General features: G+C 40.6%; 1 protein-coding gene across 1 annotated transcript in view; it reads right to left on the reverse strand.

Moving 5' to 3' along the window:
- Positions 1 to 18,632, reverse strand: part of LOC134005219 (guanine nucleotide-binding protein G(i) subunit alpha-2) — a 60,857-nt gene extending 42,225 nt beyond the window's left edge. The window contains exon 1 of the mRNA XM_062444266.1: positions 17,791 to 18,632. Coding sequence (XP_062300250.1) covers positions 17,791 to 17,908 — 118 coding nt within the window. The 5' untranslated portion in view covers positions 17,909 to 18,632. The remainder of the gene's footprint in view (positions 1 to 17,790) is intronic.
- Positions 18,633 to 19,619: the final 987 nt, after the last annotated feature.

The following is a 19,619-nucleotide window of genomic DNA, read 5'->3' on the forward strand; positions in this document are numbered from 1 at the left end:
GGTTTTATTTTTGACCACTGGCTTGTTTTTTCTGCGATTGTCCAAATGTACAGTCATCCAGTTCAAACATCTTACTAACCACACACATATTGATCTCGCAAGAGAAACTGTGAGAAAGGGAAAGCTGTTTTTTTCCAGCAAGTTAAGGCTGCATTTAGAAGTAAATCTGACTGTTTCTGAGTCACGGATTCTTGCTTGGCTTCAGTTCAAAACTCAGTTCCAGTGGAGCTCCGGCCATGTCTGCTCATTCTTGGTTTAACAGAAATAGTTAACAGTGACCCCGGCCCCACCCTCCCTCTGTTCTCCTACTCAGTATTCCCTGACTAAAAAGAGCGTCAGTGTGGGAGCGCACCAAACTGAGGCCCCACAGAAAACCACATAATTACAAATCACAATAAAGCCCTCAGTGCTACGTCCCTGCCAGAGGCTCAGCTGCACCCTGCTCTGCTCCAACTCCAGCCCTTTGCTTACAGCTATACACCCCCCCTCTTCCTTCACCACTTTCTTTCAGTCTGCTAACCCATGCCCTCCTTCCCTCCCTCGCCCCTCTCTCTTTCTCTTGTCCATGCTGTAAATCTTATTCTTTCCCTCCTGTCCCGTTTTCTCTCGTCTCCTTTTTTGTTGTTCAAGTATGTCACAACTGTCCTTCCATACTCTATACTCCAGGCCTCATTTCTCACTGACAAAGAGAAATAAAGAGAACTAAAACACTGCTCAGAGTGATTCTCTGCTGCAGGACTCAGCTTCTTGATTGACTGACACTTTTCACCCTGCTGAAGTGGCCTTGAGCAAGACATTTAAGCTCTACAAGTGACCCTCCACCTGACCTTTGATGGAATTCAGTATGGGAATCAATAAAGCTAATTTCCCAGCCACAAAACTATTCCAACGACCTCTGAAAGACTCAGAATACCAGTGCCAACTTGTACTGTTCAGATCATTTGGTGAGAATTAACCTGCACCTTCTCATGCAAGGGAATGGGAGGGTGTGTCCAAACTTTTGACCGGTTCTGAATGTAAAGTGGAACTTACTGGAGAAAAAAGATCTGCAATAATCAGTTTCTAAAATGCTCATACCAAAATCCAGTAAATAATAAAGTAAATAGGCTGAACTAACACTGTACCAGCCAGACTGCACAGGCCAGTGAGCTGACAAGACACAAGTTTACTTTTGGAATGTGAGTACTGAACAGAAACACAAAAATGTGCTTATATTAGCCAAGGATTTGTGCCAGAGCAATAAAGACTAATACAGTCTAATACAGAGCTAAAGCTCCAGCTTTGAGCACACTAACCTAAGCCAATCATTAAGCTGTATTGAAGTGAAAGGGGTAAATCTCTCCAGCAAGTTAAATGGTAATTATGGTTCAATTATTCCTAAAGGGCATCAGCGGTGGTCTAACATTAGAAATAACCTTAAAAGGAGTCAGTTAAAATGGTTATGCAGGTTATGAGACAAGGGCAGAATAACTATTGCTCTAAATGATAGAGGTCAGTGGGACTGACTTTGACTTGTCAACTCAGCTGAATATATGCAGGAATGTACTGTAACTTGCACAAATTTCATTGACTTGAGTGAGTGTGATGACATTTAACTTTACTCTCAGCATCTGAGTTGAGCCCCAAAGCTCTGCTGGGGGAAAAAAACAAACTCAAATCTACAACTTAAAGATGCCTCCCAGACATATTTTAAGACATATGAAAATCTATTTTGAATGATAATTTTTGTCTGACATGTTTTTTTCCAGAAAAAAACTCACATACCAAAATCTACAAATATGCAAATATTTCCATGATAAAAGTGTAAATGCTGGACAACAGACGTCTCCTACTTCACTGTAAAGTCCACTCTCAGTGTATGCACAAGTTTATGCAAGTGACTCAAGTCTCACTTTTTACAAGCTCACTGTATTTATTGTATCAATTAAGCAACGAAGCTACACTACAATACTTCCCTCATAAATGTTGTAGAGGTTCTGTCTAGTGTTTACAATACTTAAAGGAGATGTATCATGTACTAAGTCTATATTTATATTCTGGGGTTCCATTGGAATATCTGCAGGATTTACAGTTTAAAAAAAAAAACAACAACCCTCTGTGTTTATCTTACACTGGCACTTTCTGCAGGCCCTCAGTCCAGCCTCTGTCTCTTTAAGGCCCTCCTCCTGTTGAGCAACCTCTATTCTGATTTGCCAGCCCCCTCGAGCCTGTCGAGGGGCAGCTTCCACAGGCTACATAAATGAAACCGTAGTAGTAGGATTTCACTTCTTTTTCCTTGTTTTTTTCCTTGAAATGGAAACCCTAATACAAATGCATCTTACCATGTTTAAGTCCAAATCCAATCCAACTTGTATGGAGCATTTTACATATGTTCACCTTAAATTTTGGAACATGTTTAAACACAGACATCAAAACAGTATAAATATAACAGAAAAAAACATGATATGTCTGTGGCAAGGAGAAAGCTACAACAAAGTACTCAGAAGCAGAAGTGGGGACAAAAGGCAATGCTACAGCAACAACTCACACAGTTAGACAAAGCCAGTTTATTTGATCTTTCTCTAGTCTCTCGTTACTGTTTCATATTGCTATCCAGGCATTTTGCACTTCGCCTGCAGGTCTTGCCCAACGAGTGCAAAGGTTGAAAATGGGAGTTAACTGTCATAAAAAGTGGGTGGTGGGTAGCTGGGCTCTGTAGTGTTGTGATTTTATGAATGTTAGGCCACACCTAGCTTCTGAGTTATCTGAAAATATCCCTGGGGGGTATTCCAGAAAGCGGGTTATGTGAAAACTCAGAGTAAGTTAACCCTGAGATGAGGGAAACTCTGTGTTATCCGTTCCAGAAAGAGAGGTAACTGAAACTCTGAGTCAGTCACCATAGTAACTGACTTTGTGAACATAACCTGCTCGCTGGCAGGTTTTCTTTAAGAAACCCTGAGTTTCTACCGGTCTCCTCCCACCTGAAGCAAGCTGACAGACATGGGTTGTCCGTTTCTTCGCAATCCGATAGATATCGAGACAGAATTAATTCGCAATGCCTTATGTCGGGAGATCAGGGCTCAATTGGATGTGCTTTCATTCCGAGATGAATATCTGTTAGAACGGTACCACTGTTCATTACACTCAATCATTTCTTAACATTGTCCGGCCATATCTGCCTTCTTATTAATCTAATTTTTAGGAAGTATTTTATTTAATATTCATGTACACATCGTCACATGTTAGTCTTATAATCAATGACTCCTATTTGTATTATATGTAAAATTGTGTTAAATAAAAGTGTTAAAATAGTGTAAAATGTTAATCTACTAAGCAGGATATTAGATGAGAGGACATATGTGTTAAGCAGCTTTCTGTTGGGGGTTTAAATTACTACATGTTGAAGTAGCCACTGAATTAATATTTACTTTGTTTAATAGCCTACGTCAAATATGAATAAAATCAAAGCGAGGTACAATCATAGCCCAGCAAAATGTGCCTTACTTTTCTGAATTATGTTTTTTTTTTTTTTTTTTTAGCTGCTTCCAAATACATCCTGTATGCTACAATTTTAAGTGAGGTAAGTTAAGTCAGTGGAGTAGTGCATTACAATTTAAGAATTGACTCGGGCAGCAATTTTCTCCCATGCCGCTTCTCTCTCCTTAGCGTCTGCAGCGGTGTTACTTTTTGTGAAATATATGATCATATTCGCCACAGGCCTGCGGGGGGAGCTCCAGTTACAGTGAGGTGACGTAACTCGAGCTTTTTTTCTCAGTAGTTGCCATGGTGAATCAAGGTATCGGGGCTCCATTGATGATGGCTCTGTATAGTGGTCGCGCACGCGCTAAACTCAAGGTTAACATACTCAGAGTTGATTTACCTAATTCAGATCAGCTGTTCTGGAACCGGATACTCAGAGTTTCCCATCTCAGAGTAAGTCAACTCAGAGTTCTGGGTTAGACTCAGAGTTTGTTGAACCTCCTACCTGGAATACCCCCCTGGTTAGTCAGCCATTGTGACTGTTTATGTTTACAGCCGAGAGAAGTAGGGCACAAGGACAAGTGCCGCTTTTACTACTGCTCATTTTGTTCTCTCTCGCTGCTTTTTCTGCAAAGCAAGGCACTCATCAAATGGTGGGCACCACTCTCACTGTTATCTCCTCAGCTGTTGTTGTTATTTTTCTTTTGTCAGAGTGTAATTACTATAAGCATCATTTGAACCACAATGAACTTCCCTGTCTGCGGGAAGGAATTCTTAATAATGTGGATGAGACCATTATATGCTCTACTTATTAGTTTTCCTAACCCCCGGCTCACCAACAGACAACTGCGCTACAAATGGAAAGTGCACAACTCCTCAAGCCATTGGCACAGTTGTTGCAATTTCAGTTATTTATTAAGTGGTAAGTGCAAAGCTAGTGTAATATCCAGAGTTTATATTCAAATAAAATGTAAAAGGAGTGATGTAAAAGTGAGGGTTGAAGTAGTTTGTTGGGGTTTTTTTTAGGGATTTGCAGCCCAGAGCAAATAATCTCATTTTTCTATGTAAATACTTAAAACTCCTGTGATAACAGTCCAAGCGACCTGCTGTATGTTTACTGTTGCATAAGAACTGAGGGAGTAAAAAACATTTTGTTGCAGTTGGCATGTTAGCAGTGTTTAACATTAGTGGAGAGATCATTTCGTGGAAACTAAGCCTGTTAGGAAGGAGCCAATAAACTAATTCCCCTGGGAATTTCCCACAGTTATGAGCTTTTACCTCCGAGTCATTGCTAATGTTAGAGCATTATTTATCTGAACACTAAACAGAACAAAAAAATTACAGCAGACCAGGGTGGTGCTTCGCCTTAGGATGGTTATTTTCACTATGAGTGCTGTAAGGTGCTTTCCCTTTCCTTGTAAACACATGGACAAACAAAGTAAATGTAGAGATCATGGGCCTGTTCACACATACACACACTTCTGTTAGCATAAAACAGTTATAAGATGAACTGACACACATTGGCACACATCGACAGCAAAGTGAAAGCCGCTTCCAAGTTGCCAGTAGGTTTGATTAAAATATCGCCAGAGGACATAATCCGTGTCGACGAGAGAGCTGCTGAAAAGGCAGGTGCTGAGTCAGCTTTTTGTTTCCATTCCCTCGAACATGAAAACTGAGGTGATAAAAGCACTTCTGCTTGCCTTTTCTTCTTCAAGCATCTCTATATCTTAACTCACTTCAGCCAAAATGAGCCATTAACAGCGCTGCCTGTATGCTCGGTTAGTGTAGGGTCAGATGTGTAGAAGAGGGAATGTCAGGATTAAGTTACTCCCCTGAATCTGGGCTAAAATTCAAACGTGTTCAGTGGAAACTCTCCACTGATTTAATACACTGTATGTTATTTGTCATGTTATTATAGAGTCGTACAACACGTCAAAATGTGTGGTAAGAATTTATTTTTAAACAGCCATTTAGACCACCTGCTTTTAATAGATACATCAGCAACGGTTCCATTTGTGTATTGTCTCCACATGCGGTCTTTGCTGAGAGCAGACGCAGCAGCATGCAAAACTAATAAATCACCTTTCCATCAGAGACACGGAGTGTGTCGCGGCTGCGGAGAACATAATCTAAAAGGCTATGCTATTAAGTAGTAAATGCTTTATTGCTGTCTCAAACTTACTGTGTGTTTTAATGTCTGCTTTTATTTTAAACTGGCTCCCTACTAATGATATTCCCCCCTCATGGGAAAGTTTTTCTGGACAGATTTTAAGTTGAGTAGTAGTTCGTGTGCCATGTTTGAGGGAATGTCAGCCTATTTTCCACATGCCAAATTATACACCACACACACACACAAGCCCCCCCAAACAGAGAGAGACACACACACACACACACGCACAAATTACAAGAGGCATAACCCAGCCTGCTTTGCCAGGGATTTTTTTTAAACTTTCGATAGCTTGGTACGGGGTCTTGCACACGTTTCTTAATTGTGCCCTGCTGCTTTAAGAGTTATTGTTTTATGGGGTGGAAAAGAAAACAACGCACCAAAGTGCAAACTTATTTTATGGCTCTAACACATTCTTTCCGAAATCATTCTTAGCTTGAGGGGTGTGTTCAGACAAACAACCATGCTGACCGAGTATTATTATGAGTTATAACAGTCCTTAAGCATCAGAGCTCCAGTCACTGTAAGCTGACGCATCATCCTATTGGCCAATGAAGGGGTGTGTAGAGCATGTGTGATTCTCATGTTTTTGGAAACCCTGATCAAAACCTCATCAGCTGATCACACTGATAGAAGTGTTGTTAATACTGATGTCATTTTCAGAGGAATAACAGTGACAAACAAGGGAAAGTGCTATACAGGATGTTGAATGAAAAAAAAGAAGACCTTTTTTTAAAGGTTTCACTGTTGCGTGTTTGCCTGCAGTCTGGGGATCAGCACCAGGCAACTGTCACAGGATGGGTGTGCTGGTTTCCTCAACCAGTCGAACAAAAGACATCTACTTCTCTTTTACATGCAGCCAGCTGAAAGAGGAAGTGACAGACCGGTGGTGGGGGCGGAGGATGAGAGGCTGAAACAGGAAATGACATCAATTCCATCTGCAGAACAGTTAGCAACCTTTAGAAATGGTTTATGAGAAAGGAGATAGACGGTGATCTTAACATGCCAGCAACAGAAAAAAAAGGCAGTAGGTGTCTTATCTCTGCTGTGATCAATTTAAGGGAAATATTTGCTTATTTCAGTGTGTTAATCACAATAAACCTTTATTTTTTTTAAATGTAGAGGAAAATGAGAAAACTCAATGGTGAAAATGAGCTAATGCACACTTATGATCTCAATTTCGTCTCAATGTGAGCTGTTTTTGTTTCATAAATCACTCATACCCATGGAGGACCATACTTTGTAGAACAGAAGATAGCTCTGATTGGTTTTAGGCGGTGAACATGTGTTTTTGATGGACTAAGTACATAAACCCAAATCTAATTTCTTGCCATGAATTGATTTCACAGCACCGACTCGAGTCTTTCAGTGGCATTAAGAATACTGTGGTCATTCAGCTGTATGTGTAGCTGGAACAAAAAAACGTGAATATAATACAAGTTATAGCTGCTGGTAGACCCAAAACAATACACTGCTTCTGATCAATACATTCATTATAAAAGGCTATAATGTGACTGCAGTGATCCAGCAGACTTATGACCACTATTATGAAGCACAGCTTAACTGTGTAAGAATAAACTCTGGGTGTTTGATCACAAACCCAAATGACATCGTTTCATTAAAATTTCTACTGTTGACCTCATTTAGGTTGGGTTCACTTAACATCTCTAGGGCTGCAACTAGTGATTATTTTAAGATCAATCTTTTAATATACAGACTTTGTCATTTCTCAGCACTCACATAGAAACAAAATGCATCCTCCACGTTTGACCCATCCTATATACTAGGGCCAGTGGTCAGCCACAGTGGATGCCTGGGGACTAAGCTCTTTTTGTCAGTGCCAGTGGTCATTGACCAAAGATACATGTCTTTGATGGTGGGAGGAAACCAGAGCAACTGGCAGAAACCCACCCAAACATGGGAGAACATGTAGACTCCATATAGAAAGGACATGGGACAGCCAGGCTTCAAACCCAGGGCCTTATGGCTGTGAGGCAACAGTTGTAACCACTGAGCCCTCCCTCGCCTATTATTAATTCATCTATTTATTATTTTCTCAATTAATAATTTTGCCGTCAAATGTTTCATGTTGTCCAATTAACAGTTCAGAATCACAAGATATTCAGTTAACTATCATATATAACACATAAAAGCTTAAAATGTTCACATTTGGGAAGCTACAACCAGCAAATGTTTAGCATTCTTCCTTACAAAAATGACAAAAACAATTATCAAAACAGTTTTGTGACAATCCACTTTTCAATTAGTCATTGCAGCTCTAAAATAATTTAAAATCATGTTATTGTTGTCTGGATATACTGATCATATTGAGTGTGTACTTTGGTAGTGCATTGCAGAGTAATGGTAGTGCAGTGCAGTACAAATGAATCATGTTATGTCCAGTTGTCAGATAGTGGAGAGCGGAAGACAGGCAATACTACTGAAACAAATTGACCTTTCAATTACAGTCTTGACAGTGCAGCTGCCACAACATTATCACACCCCCCCATACCTCACCCACTGTGACATCTAAACTATTCCCACCATCTATCACCTTCACATGGGCCCCCGCTGCTCGTGTTATGTTAGGCACCTCACTTTCCCTGCAGCACACAGCAAAGTGAACCAACACAAGCCAGCAGATGTTCCAAAGTGCGACAGATCAGGTGAGGTCCCGGGTTCAGCTAAATACGTTACTGGAATACTTAACAGAAGTGTGGAAGGACAGTGATGCACACTGAGGAAAGAAATTGCGAGAAATTCCACCCTTTTCCTCGGGAAGAGTGACACCTCCCCTTTCCACCGCCGCCTGCCCTCTGACAGCTTCTCTACATCAACACTTCACATCACAGCAGCACACTGTCACTCAGTACTAAACGAAAACAGAGATACCACCTGTTGACAACATTTTGCAAGGTTGAACCTCTGATATAGCTTTCCTACTCATCAGCTAGACACTGCCCGCTGCTTTCTTCTTGCTTGTCTAGGACTGGGTACTGAGCTTCTGTACTTTTATGGCACTGACTAAATTGCTTAGATACTATCGAGTATCAAAAAATGCCTTGTCATTCGATTCCAAATTACAGAGGCTGCCACTAATAAAGCCGTCCAGACCCACAGAGGAGGGCTCCCGGTGAGTGAAAAGCTCAAAGTTGAGCAGCTAACCCATCTGGGAACCCCCAGTAGCACTGTTAGCTCTGTGAGTTGGATTAGCAGTGCTAGCCACTAGCTCGGACATTTCAGTGTTGGCATGTGGCATCTGCCATCCTCCGGCTCGCCAGGGGACAAAGCGAGGGATGTGGTGGCATCATTGCTAGCCTTAACTACTTCCCGATCTTTTCTGTGGTACCCAGACTTAAAGTAAATAGGTTTATTTTTGTTATGAAAGTGCTTTGAGTGTGTGAAAATGCCAACGAGCTGAAAAATAAAACTAAGCATTCGGACCATAATGTGTAATTTTTTTTTGTTAAAATTGATTTTTATAAAATTGGTATCAGTATTTCAGTCAAGGTGTCAGGACCAGTATCAAAAGTTTTTGAACAATACCAAGCCCTATACTCGTCCTTCTTTTATATTTTCTCTACCACCAAGAACACATATAAACAGATTCAATACAAAAGGAGCGATGAAGAGATCAAGCCATTGCTGCACAGTGAACAAGGGCAACAGTGCTAGCTGTGGTTGAGTGAAGCCGCCCTGCTGATCGCACAGACATACTCAATCTTCCACTTGGTTAAATATGAATTGCAGCCCGTCCTCTGCTCTCACTTATCTTGCAAGCTTTTGTCCCGCAGAAAATCATCCTCTCTTTCTTCTCTTTTCATTCCCACCTCACCACCCACCCAAGCGCGGCCTACTTCTCCAAGATTGTTCCAGGTATCAAAGATGCACAGCCTCCATTGAAAATTCAAGCTACTTTCTTTCTGTGGGTTAACATTTTGACATTTAACTGTTAAAGTGTGCTTTCAACATATATACACAGGCACAAAGCTGAGAGTGCAGGCAGGCCCCCGGGGGAGACCAGGAGCACCAGACTTTCCAGTGCAGAAAAATGACAGGATGACCCTATGAGGATGGAGGGGGAAGTGAACTGAGCTCATTTCCTATAATGGCAAGAAGTAGGAAATGGACTGTGGGAGGGGAGACAGAGGATAATGGTTTACAGTATTTGTGTTTAATGACAAAGTCAGACAAAGGAAGCCCAAACCCCCGACTTCCTAAAGTCCCTTGAAAATGTAAGCAATATAAAGAGGGGAGCTTTGACATTTGTGGTGGTGCTATGGGGGAGGGGGAGGGGGGTCATGAACTTGGAGAGTCAATTGTGTTTTTGCAGAGCCCTGGCAAAATAAGCAGCATTACAGGGAGTGCTTTGTACAAAGACTTTACAGAATAATGTCAATCACGTTGGAGCTGAAACCTGACATAAAAAGGTTTTTGTGGCCCTGGGGCTGAATATGAGAGAAACAAAGAATAAACTACTTACTGATGAGCATAAGCTTCAAGGGTCAAGTTGTCCAAAAAAGTTGTTTCCTTCTCAAAGTGCTACCTCGTCATTCAGCTAAATTTGGTTTTATTTACCCTGCTTTTGAAATCCACAAACTGAGAAATCTGCCTTCATCTAAATACAATGTAGGTGAACTGAATTTTTAATGTGGTGCTCACAGCATTGAAAAATGAAATTAGAAGAACTCAGAGGTTCAGTATTTATTTATTTTTACCTTCAGTTCCCAATTAAAAATGGGTATGTCAACTGTCAAAAAATAAATAAAATGACAACAAAATATTTCAGCTAAAAGGAAAAATATTTGCACTGAGCTGGCTATAGAAGACTCAGTGGACAAGATCTCAAAACCATAGCATCTAAAGCCAAAATATATATAACTAAGGGTAACTGGTAACAAAAATATTTGTTTTGTGTTGTTATTTGAGTGAAATTACAAAAAAATGACATTAAGGAAACTACAGCAATTGGGAAATGTTATCTCAGACACCATCTATCTCTGTGCAGGGCTGTCTGCAGGTATATATGCTGCACACACACACACACACACACACACACACACACACACACACGAAGAGTAAGGCTTGTGATCGGGTCTTGTGTCAAACATCTTCACACCCTGTGCTGACAACCAAAGTGAATCCTGAGGGCTGCACTCGTAGCTACCACTCACACACACCTCGGGACACACACACACTAACCCGACCACATACTTCATCTCCTTCGCCAAAATATTCAACTCTGTGCTAGAGCTTTTTTATGAAACAGAAGGGAGAATTTAAGAATAAAGCTGTAAGATATGAGCTGTGTGTAGAGGTGGAGATTGAGGCAGAGGTGGAGGATTTTCTGTGCTACTGTATCAGTATTTCCAAAGCCGAGAGGATAGTGCAGCCTTTTCCCTGTGGACTCGCACTGAGACACGCAGTCTGCAGGAGCAGACTATCTTCGGAGCTCTCCCTGTAATTGCAGGATATTCAGCCCCTTCGAGCACACACACTCACAGATCTGCCATCCAGTGCGTCATACAGCTAATTGGGCAGCGCTGTGGCACAGACTGTTGAGTAAACAAGGTCAAATCACCAAAAAACATAGGGCAGCAGCTCGCTTGATAAATCTCTTTAGAACTGGCACTTTTTTTTGCCAGCATGGCTTGTTGTTAGTATCAGTTACAAAGCAGCTGCTAAGTGGCTCGTATGAGATTTCTTTAAGGGAGCTGCGAAAAATGCCCGCTGTTGCCAGAGCCAGCACTCCGAGGTAGAGCTGTTTATACCTGTGGAACTTGGTGCTTGGTTTTGCTGGAGAAACGCAGGTCTCTATAATCAGCCTAGTGTAATTATACCTGACACACACTAAAACTCAGCCACTCACTTTAATAAGAGGGAGGACCTCAGTGTCTGTGCAGTGCTGACCACATGGACTGACCAGCAGTGGAATATGTCACCTGATGTAGTCATCAAACACAAGTATCTACAGTAAATAGGTGATTGTACTGCAGACTGGGCTAAAATATGAAACTTAACTCTGTCATTCAGTACCAGATTACACTATGTGAAATGAAAATTGTCCTCCAGTATTTAAGGATAGAATTATTCAGGTTAGTTCAGGTGTTTAATATGTTTTTTGGGTTTTTCCTTTTCTTTAGAAAATATAACTTTTTTTAACTCCTGGTTTTACTTTCTCGACACGTTTCTAATCACGTTCCTGTAACCAAGTAATGGAAAAAGAACTGGGCTTATAGGAGCAGCTTTCCAGCATTTTGCAGAGCACTGAAAGAACTCTAATCACCAGCTGGCAAAGAGATAATAATGGGATAAAGTCAGAGAGAAAGAGGGAGGCTCAAACTCTCTGCCTCTCTTACCGTACTATCACAGCAGCTATAGCTCAGGTTTCCCAGCTCAACTCTGCTTAGATTGATGGCTTTCACAAAGGGCAGCAGTAGCTGGGCAATTCGATAGAGGCCCCTTCTCTCTCTCTCTCTCTCTCTGATCTATACTGTGTCTGCGGTGCAGAGCTTTGAAGAAGTTACCTAATCAAAGCATTTAAGAGAAATGAAGAAACGTTCATTTCCCTGGAGGAACCCACCAGCAGAAAAGTGTCTTTGAAGATGTGTGACAGTGGTTACAATCTAATAAAATTAGACGAGATAAAATTTCACCCTCGAGTGTTTTGGTCATGTTCTTTTATTCCAAAAGGGAAATAGAATACAACACGGATATTAATTAACACATAAATTCAAGAACTGAATTAGAGAAAGGACAAACTGAATAAAAAGAGAGAGATGTGTGCATCACCGTCATGATTCTTGCATTGCTTTGCTTTAACAGAAGCAATGCAGTAGTGACATTTAATTATTATCCATCAAATATTTGGCATTGAAATGAATTACTTTAAGACAAAGGTGTTTTTCGGGGTACAACTTATTTTATAATAAACAGATTTCCATTTTCTTTAATGTACCTACATCAAAAAGAGGTTCAAAAGGAGGTGTTATTTATTACAATCAAGTCTGAGCTTGCAAAAGTCCATTAGTGAGAAGATTTATCTGATGGGTGCAGTGGTCTAAACCTCAGTCCTGGTGATGTGACACTAACTATAAACACAGAAAACAACAACTGTGATATGAAGGTACAGGCTCCTTTTTCCAAATGTTGTTATGGCTGTCATAAAAAACTAGGAAAATTAGAGAAAATTAATGGAGAAAAAAAAATTGATGCAAAAAGTGACAAATGTAAGCACAAAGTAAAGGTAATAATTGTACTGTTGATGTTGATATCTCTTCTCCTTTTGGATAAAGGCTTATGCAACATGTTACATGAGAGTGCTGTGTATAAGGTGAAATACTGCAGATTAGAAAAAGGCAAGAGAGCTCTGAGAGTGACTTCAAGATCAAAAAGGAGTTATTCATATGCCACCGTTGTTTCTGTGGTCTGCGCCCGTTCTTACTGTCGCACACCACTCATGCAGAACAAAAGTAGTTGATAAACAAGATACCGCATCTCAACAGCAGGTGTAGAACCGGTAGTTAAGCCACAATTATACTGGCAAACTTCCTGTAGGTAGCGACAGTTAAAATAATTCCTTTATGCTAGCTAAGATAGATGTGGCTAAATTTTAGCCCTAAGTAGCATACCCTGTCCGACTGCTCAAAGGCTGAATGAAAACACACACAAACATCTATGTTATTTACAGTGGATAACTTTGTAAACATTTGCACAACAATAACAATAATGACAACATCCATTACACAACATGCCAATGGTTTGAGAATTTGTGCTAACAGACGTCGAAATATTGGTGACGAAAGTGTGATCTGCCAGTAGGAAGTGATGTCTGTCAATGACGAGCTAAGTCCATAGTAAATAGTATCTAAGATCTGTATGGCAGCCACTACTCATTGTATAGTTACACTGATTTAGAGCCCAGATCATGCAATGACTGAATAACTGAACCAGTGCTAGGTGGAAGTACACACACACACACACACACACACACACACACACACTGTTTAAAAGAGGAATGACTGGCTCAAATCTTTTGTCTGTGGTTGAAAAAAAAAAAAGGAAAAGCCAATATCAGTTCATAATAATGTGTTTGCAAAAAAAAAAAAAAACACCTCAAGGTGACCGTGCTCGTTACACAAGCTTCTCTTCGCATCCCATCCCGACATGTCGACAATATATGCTCAGCCTCCAAACATTAACAGCACATTTCCCATCCCCAGGCATGAGCAATGTGATGTTGCTGCCGTCTTCATTTTAGGTTAACCATTTGATGCTTTGATCATGAATAAAACCAGCTGCAGGCTAAACACAGTATAGTCAGTATACATTGTTACATGTGGCAGCCTTACTGCAGAGTCCACGAGGAGCTCTGTGACGGAATCCAAGCCGATTCAACACTGTAGCAACGACCGAGTCATAAATCGAGTCTGTAGTGCATAATGCAGTGCTCGCCGCGTATATCATGCCATAAAAGAGCTAAACATCTTCTATCCACAGTGGAAATGAAGTGAGCACTGCTGCTGTATCAGTTATTTTTAAGAGTCAAAATAGACCGAGATGTCTCTCCCCTGATCAGCAAGTTTTAGCCACAGCCCTATAAAACTGTCTTTATTTTCCTTCATTTATCAGCTCTATACAGTCAAGCTGACAGCTGGGGGGGGAACGAGGGGTTCTCCACTGCACACATGTGCTGCACACGATTTTAATGCGCACACATATCAAGATATTTTTAGTACAATGTCTACATATCTGCGTTAGAAGTAGATGTCCCTTTCTACTCTGCCCACAGGCAGCATGCAGGCATTCAGTATGCCAACGTATTTACATAAAAGCACTGCCTGTCAAGCCTCTGAGCAAATGTGTTTGTGTACAATTAACACTGAAGTGTGTGTGCGCCTGTAAATATGTGTGTATGTGCGTACAGCATATCATGCAGAAATACTCTCTACTAGCAGGCTGCTGCTGTTAGAGGAGAGCACGGTGCCAAAAGGGACTTTTCATTTATGCTGAGCTGGAAAAAAAAGTTAGTGAGCCAAAGAACCGAGAAAAATCAACTGAAGTGAGCAGCAACATTTTTGTGTTGCAGAAGGGGAGGAGATTAAATGTCAATCAAAGACCAGAATCAGCAGGGGAGACTATGAAAGAGTGCTCCCTGTTAATGAAGGTTTAAGCCTCAACGGTATGAAGTCCTCTCTGGTACATTAACTAATGGTTTTCTCCAGGGACAGCTAACAAGACAAAACAATCCAATACAGCCTCCTTCTTCAGCATAATTAGAGAAAAGCGGTTACCATGGAAATAAATGATCGCATTTGTTTGTTTACACCAGGTAAAATTTGAAGTGCCAACATTTTGATTAAGCCTCCTGTTGTCGGGCTGCCTCGGCTTGTTGAAGGAAGGTGGCGATTCAGAGTCCATTCAAAAAGTGATCCATCATTGTTCTCTCTGGCTCCAAGAAGACACGAGGCTCATCCTTCAACCTAACAATCTAAAACCTCAAAACTCACCTCAGAGTCTCAAGTTTTTTTCAGCAGGGACCTAAAACTACAATTCACAGAACAGATTTCTTCCTTGAAGGGCTGGGCTAATATATCAGCCAATTTTGCAGCACAGGGGTATCCACCAGGGAGCTCTGACAAGTTAAGTTAAACAAAAAACAAGAAACAATCCTAAGAAAGCCAATTAAGATGATTTATTTATTTATTTTAAATCTGCCGGGCAATATATTGTTATTAGATTTTTTTTAACAGTATCAGTATCAGCCAAGCTTGACTTTCTAATGTAACCATGTAGGAATCAGCAAGACTTTTGTCAGCTGTTCTAACAGATACACTGGTGCTGAAAAGCATACCTGAAGGTGTGATGTAGCGCTTCTGAAAGGATGTCACACCTCTGTCACACGTACTGCAACTCCAATACTCCATCTTTTATTCAGTGGATTACATCTTCCCAAAAAGAACAATGCTATTGAACTGAAACACTGTCATTAACTTGAGCCTGCTGGCAGGATAATAAGACAAGCAAAACAAGCAAGGGAGCACAAAATCAGTGTCCAAATGAATTCTGTTCAATCTTCACAACTACATTTACCATCAAGTTTAGTAAAATGTAAATTGAACTATTTAGAGACCAAACTCTACTAGACATTCCACGTTTATATCTGGGTGCAGCTTCCTCATGCTGCGACTTGTTTTCCAAACTGCACGAGCAAAGGGAAAACACTTACTTGCATGACGCGAGTCTTTATGCAAAAAAAAAAAAAAAAAAAAAAAAAAAAAATCACAATCCCTGAGTTCAGATTCTCCTATAATTCTTCTCAACCCTCACACGCTGCACCGGATGGTAATTACTGATATGAAACATGCAGTACAGAGCACAGTATGTAATTAGCCTTCTAACCAGGGGCACAACTTAACAACCAGCCGTCTCTTCAAAGACTCAGGAGGGCAAAACACAGTATGTTCCCTATCAATTTAAGCAGAATTTTCTGTTTTCTGTCAGGTAAGAGGACGACAAATCAAATTAGGGATTCTGTCATCACCAAATTGATAAAATTCCATGTTCTGTATGAACTGCTTACAGTAAAAGCAGCAGAAATATAGATGATTGTACTTAGGTACTTTGAGATTATGTTTTTTAAAATAGTATCTAGATACGGTCTTGTCTCTAGTGAACAAATCTTTAACGCAAAGAACATCAAATTCCTCTGCTTGCAGAATCAATGTCAGTTTGAACCTGAGCATTTGTTTGGCAAGGTGTAAAACCAAATAACTCAATGTTGCTTTAGAGAATGGCATTGATTCTGATTCCAGATTAGCATCTGGAGATTAAATCAATGAGCATGAGGTGAAACATATAACTGATGCAGGAATGTACAGATTTCAACTTTTCATTCACAAAAATTAATGGTTTAGCAGCCAGTGATGCACAATTCTGACTTCTTGTCTTTCTGCATTTCTGAGCTGTATATCAAGTAATGTTTGGACAGTTTATCAGCAGTTTGCTCTATACAAGAGCTGCCAACAATCCATAATGCAATTCAGTACAGCTTCTATACCAAAAGGACTTTCTTGAGAGTAATAGATTAACTCAACTGTAGCGTATCCTGTAGCATACCCAACCCCTACTCCTGGCATAAAGCTAAAAGAGGGAGGAGAAGTTTCAAAGCCTGGGAAAAGTGTCATTCTCCCTTTGCTTCCAAGCAGTGCTTTCAAACTGTTTGCGGTGTGTGTGTGTGTGTGTGTGTGTGTGTGTGTGTGTGTGTGTGTGTGTGTGTGTGTGTGTGTGTGTGTGTGTGTGTGTGTGTGCGTGTGTAGCCAGTTCTGGGAACAGTCAGTGCTGTTCACCCTCTATCCAAACAGCGGCCCACTCATTATCAACCACGTCTGACCCGACAGTCCAGTCCTGCATGGAGGAAACCACTACAAACTTACAAGTGTTGACCTGTCCTGTCAAAAACCTCTGATACTCTACTCTGATGTTACTCTCAACATGACACTGCATAGCATTTTAACACATTTCTGCATATCATCATTTCGTTTCAGGGACATGTACTGCCAACTCTTGTTTGGACTCAAAACGTTCCCCAAATGTCTCACTATAGGCCCACATGTTTGTGTGTGTGTGCAGCTCTGAGAATGAAGGTACAGGGAAACGGTGCGGTTACAACATTGGGGAAGTGGAAGGTCAAGTTCACAATGATTGCTACTGCACTCATATTTCTGATTGGCACCAGTGCTGCCACGTTTGTCTCTGCAGGAGCTGGGTGAAGGAAACACTTGAGTTGAGCTGAGCCGTGCTCTGTCGCTCATTGCATGTTTTATTGTAAACTGAACTTGCATTTTATTACTAGTGCTTTTGTTTATAGGTTTTATTACTAATCTTATATGATGTAAGGTGACCTTGAGTGTCATTAAATAAAAATGTATGACTTAACCCAAACAATTGAGAGCTATGGTGTTGTTCGTTAGATACTGCAGGAGTGTGAAGGGCAGATATGAGGGCCACATTTGTCGCAACAGTGGCTAAAAATACAACTTACTCAATGACGTTTTGTATGTGTGTTCACATATTCTCTCATGCTGTTGCACAATTCGTCTATAACCATGACTGTTTTGCAAGCAAGTGTCTGTGCTGTGTTGTGACAGCAGACTACTTACCCAGCAGGAGCAGTTTCACTTCTCTGGCAGCCTTCTCTCCATCTTCTCTCAGGTTTTTATCAATCATTTTAGACCTCTCGGCCGCGGCTTTGTCTTCCTGACTGACTGTACAACCCATGTTTCCCAGTGCGCGCTTCAGGACTGCTGTTTAGTGGGAAAATATTACCTGGGAAAAAAATTACTGCTGTGTCCGAAACCCCTTATTTAAAAACAAGGGTTGAAGTTGAGTTAAGTGACTTCCCTTGTTTGATGAGTGGTGACAAACGTGACGGAGTCCGTTCATCCGCGAGAGGGAGCGAAAATCATGGAAAAAAACACACACACATACGATTTCCTTTCGCGGTTGGTCTTAACTTGGAATTTCTACTGTTAAGAAATTCCTAAAGACTGGATGGTTGTTCAGTCACTGCGCCAGGTTTCCTTTTCTGAGCGTGGAGAAGTTGTCCAGCGGCCAATAAAAAAAAGAAAGCTTGAACAACTTTTTAAATAGACTTCTTACTAAATTCTCCTACATCTAAGCATCAGGTTAAACTCGCGAAAACGGGCCAAGAAGTTGCAGGGGGAGAGAAAAAAAGTACTCCAGCTGTTGAAAACAGAGCATACGGACCCCCGCTGCCAATCAGGCTACTGGACGCACACTCGCTCGTACACGCTTTTCAGGTGATATTTATCCTTACTAGTTTGATATCTTTTTGTTGTTGATATTTTTAATCTGTACTGCCCTTGCGCATTCTTTTCCCAGCGTTGAGATTTGTCACGTTTGAAGCCACACCCGTAAAACCGCCGTGAAGTTCCCCTCAGCCCGAGAAACAGCAGCGCCGTCACTCCCAACTCTACATCGGCACGGTCAGCCTTCAGAGAGGGGAAAGAAAAGCGTCCCCGCCCACCCCTGGTGCACCATGGGAAATGGAGTCAAAGGGGAGAGTAGCGTTTATTTGAAGAGCCATGCGCATATGGATGTGGGAAGTGTTTGCCTTTAGCTTTCGAGTTGACATCCCACAAGTTCCAAAAGTGATTTTATGTGATGACTAAGTTTACGAGAAGATATATTAGTGGGGATTTTTTATTTCTTCTTCTTTTTTTTTTAAAGATTAATTTCTGGCTAATAGTTATGTGGATTTCCCCCTTTACAGCGGTGGAAGAAGAAGAGGACATAGGCTCAGTGTTGGGGAGTAGCTAATTACGTGTTACGACGTTACGCAATTTAATTACAAAATAAATGTAACTGCAATCCGTTACAGTTACTGAGAAAAAAATGTGTAATTAAATGACAATTACCTATGAAAAAGTAAATGATTAGGGGGTTACATCTGACGTCACAGTACCAATTACCAGATTTGAGACTTTTTTCATAAAATATTTTATATTCCAAAATCTACATGAACTAATGAATACATTTTCGAAAGAGAGATAAATATTGCTTCATAAGAAATTATCTCCCTTATAAATAATGTCAGTATCCATGAAAAACACCTGAACGTAGATTTTGGTGCTTAATAGTCACACTAACCTTAACAGTTGAAAACATGAATTAAAAAAATAGAAAAGTAATCAAAAAGTAATCAAATGTTATAAGTAACATTACATTGATTAAATAATTTAAATAGTTGCATTACTCATTACATTTTAAATAGGGTAACTAATCTGTAACTTATTACATGTCCAAAGTAACCTTCCCAACCCTGTTGACATCCTACAAGTCCCAAAAATAATTGTATGTGTTTGAGTTTACGAGAAGATACATTAGTGGGGATTTTTAATTTTTTCTTTTTTTTTTAATAGCTTAATTAACATCTGGCCAATAGTTATGTGGATTTCCCCCAATACAG

This window comes from Scomber scombrus, chromosome 3 (assembly GCF_963691925.1).
Source record: "Scomber scombrus chromosome 3, fScoSco1.1, whole genome shotgun sequence".
NCBI classification, from domain to species: Eukaryota; Metazoa; Chordata; class Actinopteri; order Scombriformes; family Scombridae; genus Scomber; species Scomber scombrus.